Source organism: Petaurus breviceps, unplaced genomic scaffold (assembly GCF_028583685.1).
Source record: "Petaurus breviceps papuanus isolate PSGF00001 unplaced genomic scaffold, PetGlider_PUasm1.0 126, whole genome shotgun sequence".
NCBI lineage: Eukaryota > Metazoa > Chordata > Mammalia > Diprotodontia > Petauridae > Petaurus > Petaurus breviceps.
In genome coordinates, this window is record NW_027185655.1 from 13,363,514 (window position 1) to 13,372,567 (window position 9,054).

The 9,054-nt window shown below is 40.6% G+C and overlaps 1 protein-coding gene across 1 annotated transcript in view; it reads right to left on the minus strand.

Annotated features, from left to right (window-relative positions):
- Window positions 1-8,700, minus strand: part of CDS1 (CDP-diacylglycerol synthase 1) — a 62,129-nt gene extending 53,429 nt beyond the window's left edge. Inside the window, exon 1 of the mRNA XM_069093073.1 lies at window positions 8,550-8,700. Within this exon, the coding sequence (XP_068949174.1) occupies window positions 8,550-8,687 (138 nt within the window). The 5' untranslated portion in view covers window positions 8,688-8,700. The remainder of the gene's footprint in view (window positions 1-8,549) is intronic.
- Window positions 8,701-9,054: the final 354 nt, after the last annotated feature.

Sequence of the window (9,054 nt, forward strand, 5' to 3'; positions counted from 1 at the left end):
CTGTGAGTAATCACATACACAGTTTCACCATGACTGGGACCCCTCCCCTATTACCTAATCCTTAACAAACCCCTCCTGCCTTTTTAATACTCATAATTTCTGTTATATAACTATGTAGATCTTTACCCTATAAAAATCCATCTCGCTCTCTCTGAAGTTGCTGATTCCTCTTGGAACTTAGCCTGCTTCATGAAAGGCGTCAATCTCAATAAATGCCTATACTTGGATTGGAGGTGGTCTGACTTTATTCTTTGAGATGGCTTCACCACAACACATCATAAAACCCCAACAGTTTTTGGCATCCCTGGGTAGACAGAACTTAAGCCACAACACTAGGAGATTGAAGCAAAAAAAGTTAAGTTTTTTTTTAAAAACAGCTAGTCTGTGTGCCTGAAGCTATATCTGAACTCCAGTCTTCCTGACTCTAGGACCAGGGAGGGCTCTATTCACTGTGCCAACAGTTACCTAATGTTCATCCTGCTTCGGCCACTTACTTCTGGTCAATATGGCTTCTAGAATGAGAGACAAGCTACTCATCTCCCACATAGTAACTCCAGCAAAATCATGAAGTTCAAATTGTGTCAAATAATGATTAAAAAAATCCAAGGATGAATTCAATTTCATTATACAACAGAGAGATGCCCTGAAGATGCAGCACTAGGAGGTGGTGGTCACCATGCTACTAGGATCCTTTGTTTCTGCATGTTCTGTTCCAATGATCAACCTGTTTCTAGCCAGATGCTCCTCTGTATGACAGAGATCTCACAGCACTCGCTAGCCCCATTCTTGGCCACTCTTTTCATTACTTTTCTTGAGATTCCTGACCTTTTGTTCTTCCAGATAAATGCTGTTAGTTTTTTTCTAGCTCTATAAAGTAATCTTTTGCTAGATTAAGTGGTATAACGTTAAATAAGTGTAATTTAGGTAGAACTGTCAGGTTTACTATGTTGGCTCAATCTACCCATAAGTAATAGTTCTGCAATTATTTAGTCTGTATTTCTGCAAAGAGTGTCTTATAATAGTTGGATTCATATAGCTCCTGCTAGGTGTGGACTGATATAGACTCCCAGATATTTTAAACTTCTCTTCCCACAGATTTAAAAATACACATACACACACACACACACACAAATGCTAAGGACTTCTATGGATTTATTTAAAAATACACACACACAAGAATGCTAAGGACTTCTATGGATTTACTTTAAAGGCTACAATTTTGCTGAACTGTTTCCATTTTTAAGTTAATTCTTAAGGGTTTTCCAAGAAAACTTCATCTGCAAAAATTTGTTTCCTCTTTGCTCATTCCCTTGCTATTTTCTTTCTTACCTTATGGCTACAGCATTTCTAGTACCAGGCTAAACAGAAGGCATAATGAGCATCCTTGATTTATCTTAATGGAAAGAGATCTGAATTTTTTTCCATTACATATATTTTCTTTTAGTTTTAGGTAGATACATTTAATGTATTAAATGAAGGTCCATTTATTTATTTACTTTAACCCCCCTTTTTTTGGAGGGCAATTGGGGTTAAGTGACGTGCCCAAGGTCACATGGCTAGTGTTATGTGTCTGAGGCCAGAATTGAACTCAAGTCCTCCTGACTCCAGGGCCGGTGCTCTATTCACAGCATCACCTAGCTGCACATGGTCCATTTATTTTTTATGGTGTTTAGTGTATTTTTTAAAAAACAAACATATGTTGGATTTTGTCAAAAGGCTTTTTTTTTCAGTACCTAGTGATATAATCATATTGTTTAGTCATTTCAGTCATTTCTAAATTTTTGTGACCCCATTTGGGATTTGTTTGGCAAAGATATTACACTGGTTTGCCATTTCCTTCTCCAGCTCATTTTATAGACATGGAAAGACAGAAGCAAACAGGATTAAGTGACTTATCCAAGGTCTTATAGCTAGTAAGTCTGAGGTCACATTTGAATTCGGATCTTCATGACTACAGGCTTGGCATTCCATTCACTACACCAGTTAGTTGCCCCCAATATAATCATTTTTTTATGTGTATGTTATTAACATAATAGTAATGTTTTAATGATATTGAAACAACCCTGCAATCCTGATATAAATCCAACCTGGTCATAATGTAAAAACTTTATTGTAGCCTATTTGTTAATATTTTATTTAAATATTCTTGCATCAATTAATTGGGAATATTTTTTTTCTTGCCTTTCTTTCAAGTTTAGGCATCAAAATCAGATAGATATATAGATAGATAGATATTATATATCACAGAGTTTTAAAAGGGTCTCTTCTTTTTCTACTCTTATATGCAGTTTATGTAATCTTGAAATTATTTGTTGGGGGGGGGGGGGTCTGATAGAATTCACCTGGAGGTCCAACTGGTTCTGGAGTTTTTTTTCCCTTGGGAGTTTATTCTTTGGTAATGCAATTGCTTTGACAAGTTCTGGGTTCTAATTTAAATGCTCTATTTCTTCTTTTGTTAATATCACTGTTGTATATTTTTGTAAATATTCCTCTAAATTATCAGTGTGTTAGCATATAATTGGGCAAATTAATTTCATTTGTTTCCTCTTAAATTGTGAATTCTTTTTCATTTTTGATAAGATTAATCTGGTTTTTATCCTTTCAAAAATAAGATTAGCTAGCTGGTTATCTACTTTATTAGTTGCCTTTTCTTTTTAAAACTTCTTTTATTTATAAGTTCAATGGGTTAATTTTGCTTTAAGTTATATAATCTTTCCTTTGATGTTAAGAAAAGTTGATTTGTCTTTTTTCATGAGTTCAATTCACTGATTTGTTCCTTCTTTTTTGTTGTTGAAAGAATCCAGAGATATAAATTTTCCCCTACAGAACACTTTAAATGCATCCCATAAGTTTTGGCTGTTGTCTCATTGTCATATTGTTTGATTAGTTTTTTTTTTTTTTACTGTTTCTATGATATCCTCCAATCCACCATTTCTTTAGTATTAGCCTCAAATTTTAAATTTTCATCAAATTCCCTTACTGAACATTTTTTTTTTTACTTCAATGTGATCAGCAAATGGTATATGCATTATTTCTGCTTTTCTGGTGAGGTCTATATTGTCAAGTTTTATAGATGGCCATATATGTACAGCTAAGAAGTATGTAAATTCCTTTTTATTTCCATCTAAGAATCACAAGGATCCATCATATCTAATTTTTCTAAAGTTCTATTCTGGTCCTTAATTTTTTTGCTTATCTTTTCATGAGATTTGTCTAGGGTTATATGAGATACACTGAAGCTCTCCATTATTACAGACTTATCATAACTAAGTTCTGACTTGGATGAGATACACTGAGATTTAGTAAGTTGGCAGAGATTTTACTGGTTAAGTGGTTTGCCTCTGGTTATACAACTAATATGTGTCAGGACTTAAACTTTAGTCTTCTGACTCCAAATTCTCTCTCCATTTAGCCATGATTCCTGTCCTCCTTGTTCATAGTGAGCCAAAAAATCTATTTAAATTCACTTAAAATGTTTGTTGAAGGGGCGGCCAGGTAGCACAGTTAGTAAGAGCGCCGGCTCCAGTGTCAGGATGACCTGGGGATCAAATCCAGGCTCAGACACTTAGCACCCAACCAGAAACACCTGGCCGTGTAACCTTGAGCAAGTTACTTAACCCCAATTGCTTAGGGGAAGCCAGGTGGCTCAGCAAATAAGAGCACCGGCTCCAGTGTTGGAATGACCTGGATCAAATCTGGGCTCAGATACTTAGCACCACACCCAGAAATAATAACTGGCCATGTAACCTTGAGCAAGTTAACCCTGATTGCTTAAAAAAAATGTTTGTTGAATGTTTATACTTTTAAGTGATTCTGAGCTTACAGCCTACTGCTAAATCCCCCAGATTTCATAAAGTGTTATGCAGACATGTTTTTTTTTTCCCATTCTGCATTTGCAAGACTGATTATTTGAATCCAAGTATAAAATTTGACATTTATATTTATTAAACTCCTTTTTATTAAATTGGCCAGTAATTCTATACTGTTCTGACATATTAGCTATGCCTCCCAACTACATGTATTGTTGAATAGCACAAGGCTGAAGGCAAGTACCTAAGGGAATTTGGATGAATTAAAATGCTAGTCTTTTTGGATTTGGTCATTCAACTAGTTCTGAGAGACAACCTGTACATTCATTTAGCCTACGTCTTAATATTTTGTCCATGAGAATAGCATGAGAATTTACTGGATGGGGAAGTAATATTCTGTAGTCAGAAATCATTTTTATATGTATTATGCATGTGCAATCTGACACCTTACTAAAACGAACTTAACAACAGGCAGAGGGAGGAAGCAACCACATGGACTTTCTCCACACTGATGGAACTGGAAAGGCTGGATGACATTAGGTTTTATCAAATAATAGGAAGAATTTAAATAAGGCACAACAAACTACCAAAAGCTTAGGTTAGCTTTCCTCATTTTCCTTACTCACCTAACTCGCATAATGTTTGAAACCAAGAACTCTAAATGTGATGGTTACATGAACTGGATACAAAGAAATAGGTTATACATTGTAATAAATAAGAAAGTACAGTTTTCTATGGGCCAACTGAACATAGAGGGGATGCTTAGAGCTTTTATCAGTTAAAGAAAAAGCAAAGGGAAGATGAAAGATCTTTTCATTAAAGTCAGAGAGTTTAAGAAACAGGGGAAGGATGTGCATGGAGACTTGAAAAGAATGGAAAAGTTCAGGATACCCACTGTAGGCAGAGTGCTATGAAATCACTAAGATCAAAGATACTAGTAAAGTACCTGTTTTAACTGAATGCTCCAAGGATCTGGGCTTTCTCTGGAGGATGACTAGACAGAGATCACAACCCTTCTGTGACTTGGCAGACCATTTGAGACAGTTGTAATGGCAGAAAAATTCATCTCACCATGGCAAACCCTATGATAAGCCTCTCCACATCTGGCTAACGCTGTTTCTGTGTGTGTGCGTGTGTGTGTGTTTGTATGCACACGCGCGCGCACACACACACACACGTAGGCAGCTGGAGCCAGCTACCTGCTTGTGCATACCCCTGAAGAACCCAGGATCACCTCAGTGCCACAATGAGGAATCAGAAGAAGACTTCAAAAGAAGAGTTACAATTATATAGCATAAGTTTTTAGTGGGTCAAATTTTACATTTCTTTTATATTCTCCAAAAATAATTTGCCTCCTTTAAAAAGGGAGAATTACAGAAGTACAGAAATTCTGTACTCGACAAGAGTACAGAAAATATCCACGATACAATGAAGTTTCATCATACTCAAGAATTGTCTATAGTCATATTTATTCTTGGAAATCTGTTAAATCAACCATAAGGTAATATATTATCTTTTAAACAACTGTAACTGTTTTTAGATTTATTCAGGTTCAGTTCTCTTTAAAAGAAAAGGGTTGGGGCAACTAGATGACACAGTGAATAGAGCACCAGCCCGGGAATCAGGAGGACCTGAGTTCAAATCTGATCTCAGACACAAAAACTAGCTGTGTGACCTTGGGCAAGTCACTTAAACCCAATTGCCCTACTCTCCCCCCTCCAAACAGAAAAAAAAATGAAAATAAAAAAAAATTTTAAATGGTTTATTTCAGGGTAAAGATGGTTGCTATGGAAACAAATGAATGTATATTTTATTTTTCACCACATACAAGAGGCCTCCAGTTGCTTAACTGGCAGGAAAATTTAAAGATATGGGGGAGAAAGGATAGGGAACCCTCCAGTAAGGGTTCCAAATATGTGTGATTATCTTAGAATACATATCTTTCTTCTTTCTGTTTCACCACAAGGCAAAAAGGGGCATGTACAAGGTAGAATAGACACAGCAGAAGTCTTCTAAATGAACACAAATGGCCAAGTGAGACTATTCCTCTACTAAGCCTAAATAAAAAGGAATACATGATTTACAACTATGATTTCAGAACGTGTTCAGTCAACTATTGCTTGCTTACACTGTGGGCCACATGGAAAATGAAACTAACTAAGGAAGAAGCTGACTGATGTCTCCAATCTCATGTTCACTCTAAGGGATATAGTGCTTAAGTCGAACGGGGGGAGAGAAATCAAATGAGCAGAAATTACCTATCATTAAACTTCTTTTCCCTTCCCCTTTTAAAATTGTTAGTTTGTTCTAGTGAGGTGCTAGAATAACTGAATGGACAAATTAAATATAGAATGAAGTGAATGCATTTTAAGTGTCAAATAAGTGTGACACATAACATATAGAGTACTGAAAGTAATACTCAATCTTCAATGACAAATTATCAAAATCTATGGACAATTCACAAGCTTCAAAACACACCTAAACATCTAAAAATGTGCAGAGTCACTTGTAATCAAGTGTTAAAACAATTGTGTAGTATTATCCTTATACCTAATGGGTTCTGTGCCTAATGAATTCAGAATGATTCTCTTGAAAGTTGTGTGTGTGTGTATGTGTGTGTGTGTGTGTGTGTGTGTGTGTGTGTGCCTTTTCAGGTTGATAGAACCTGCCAAAGCTTGTGTCCCAGGGACACAGTCTTTAAGAAATCATGGGTACTTCCCTATCATGATAGGACAACAAAAACCATTAATTCTCCCTTCTCCCAGCAAATTTCAGCAAAAGGTCAACTTCTATTAAAGTGACAAAATTAGTAAAGTTTTTAAAATGTAATGTTGTTGGGGTCACATATATAAAATATTGTTGTTGGCAATGTAAATCATTTCCCAGAAAAAAAAATGCATTACCCTGGCAACACACTGCAGCAGGGATCATAAAACTGATCCTTTTGTGATCATATAATCTTTTATGATTGTTAGGGAACATATTCCAATGATATAATTGAAAAGAAAAAAAATTTCAAGAAGGAAGTTTATCATTCAACTATATCTTAATAGTGAACCCTTAAGAGAACTGTAACTATAAACAGATTGATAAACAATCATCTACTGGATGTACTTTTAATAGAAGCCCTGGGCTCAGCTTAGATACTACACTTTACAAGATACATTTTTTGCATTAGCTCCTCTCAAACTACTCTATTTTGTAAATACTTCATACTGATGTGTGTGCATATTACTTCCCAGTTCTGGAGAACCAGGAAAGTCTAGGAATGTATGTGGGTGTCTGTATTCTTAAGCACAGTGAATGTCATGTAGGAAGCACTTAATACTGAGTTAAGCAATTATATAAAATAAACATTAAGACTACACATTACTTTGGGGAAAGTCTATCTAAAAAAGTGAATAAAGGAGAATCAGTAAAAATGTAAAACAAAAAACCATAAATAATGGGAAAAGTCTATTAGGTCATTAGGCTTGGGTTGAAATCTCTGGTTCAGTTACTTCCTAAAGTAGGTATAAAGAAAGTCCTTTCTATGCCTCATTCTCTTCTTATCAAGATGATCAAAAGAAAATGCATTGCATTTAAAGGACATTATTTTTATTCAAAGTAAGAAAACCTAAAGTTTGATTAAAATTAATTTTAAATTAATAACTAAATTTTACTTGAAACACAATAAACTTTAAAATAGAGAGGAAATATCTCATATATATTATGTGTGTGTGTGTGTTTTACCGGTGTGCCTGAGCACTCTATTCAGGCTCATATAAAAGTACAACCTTAGGGCTTAGAAGCGATTAGTGTGACTGATAAGGGGTCACTTATACTTCCAAGGATAACTGACAATTTAGGTCCTCTAAAGTTCGAAAAACTTTACATCCATTATCTCATCTGAACATCACAACGGACCTGTGGGGTTGGTTTTGAAACTAAATTTGGACGTGACTAAAATGACCACAATGTCACGAAGAATGCGCAAACCCCGGAAATTTCCGAGCCGATCCCTGCAGTTCACCTGTCAGGCTTCACGCAATGCCCGGCCAAGCAGAGCCGCGGCCCCGGCCGAGTCCGGCTGCGGAAACCCAAGCGAAGCTGGAAAATTACAAGGCTGTCACGTGTGACACTGAAACCCGCAACATCTCGCCCGGCCCTAGGGTCGGCGTCGCGGCCACGGCCACGGTGCCCTCAACAGCGTCGCCCTCGTGCCGCCGGGCAGACTCCGCTCTCCGAGGAGGGCTTGGGGGCCTCCGGGGGCAAGCCACGGAACCCACCCGGTACCCCCCGACGCTTCCCAGCTCAGCCTCGCTCCACAGGGGGCCACAGCTGAAGCCATCACCCCCGGGCACTGTCGGAGGCACAACGCAGTGTCCCCGCGACTTAAGCCCGAGGACGTAGGGGGTGCTCAGAAAGGGAGGCAGAGACGCGGGGAGGGCGGGGGGGAGTAAGCATGAAAGGAGACTGGCAGGGAAGCTGGGCAGGTAAGCAGGTAGCTGCCGGAGGCAGGCAGGTGAGGTGAGAAGGAGGGAGGCCAGACAGAAATGTAGGTGAGAGCCAGGCAGGGAGGAAGGCAAGGAGGGAGCGAGGGAGGCCGGGCAGGTAAGGGGGCCGCGGGATCGGGAGGGAGGCCGGGCAGGTAAGGGGGCCGCCCCCTGGCAGCGGAAGAGCAGGCGCGCAGCCGGGGGTCCCGGCCGGCCTCACCTGCGCCCAGGTGGGCCCGCCCCGCCCCTCCCTGCCCGGCGCTACCTTGTCGCTGGTGCTCTCCGCTTCGTGATCGCCGCTAGCGCCGTCGCCTTCGCGGGCTGCCGAGGCCGCAGCCCCGGGGCCGAGGCCGCTGGCCGCCCGGTGCCTCAGCTCCAACATCTTCCGCTCCCTCTCGCCCATGCCGCCGCCCCGGACACCTGGCCGCCCCGGCCGCCGCTGCTCCGCTCGCCGCCGCCCTCGGAGCCCCGCGTCTAGAGCCCCCGCGCCATGGAGCCCGCCCCGCCGCCCCGGCCGGGGATGGAGCCGCCGCCGCCGCCTCCGGGGTCACCCCCAAAACGGCATCAACGAGCGGGCGAGCGCGCGCCGCCGCCCCGGCCTCCGCGAGTGACAGCCCCACGCGCGGGGGGCGAGCGCGGCCGGCGGGAGAAGCGGGAGATGCGACGCGGGAGGGGAGACGCAGCAGAGGCAGCGCGGGCGGACGCGAGCCGGCGGGCGCCGGTTGCCAGGTGAGCGTCTACACGTAGAGGCCCGGGTCTGAGAGGAAGAA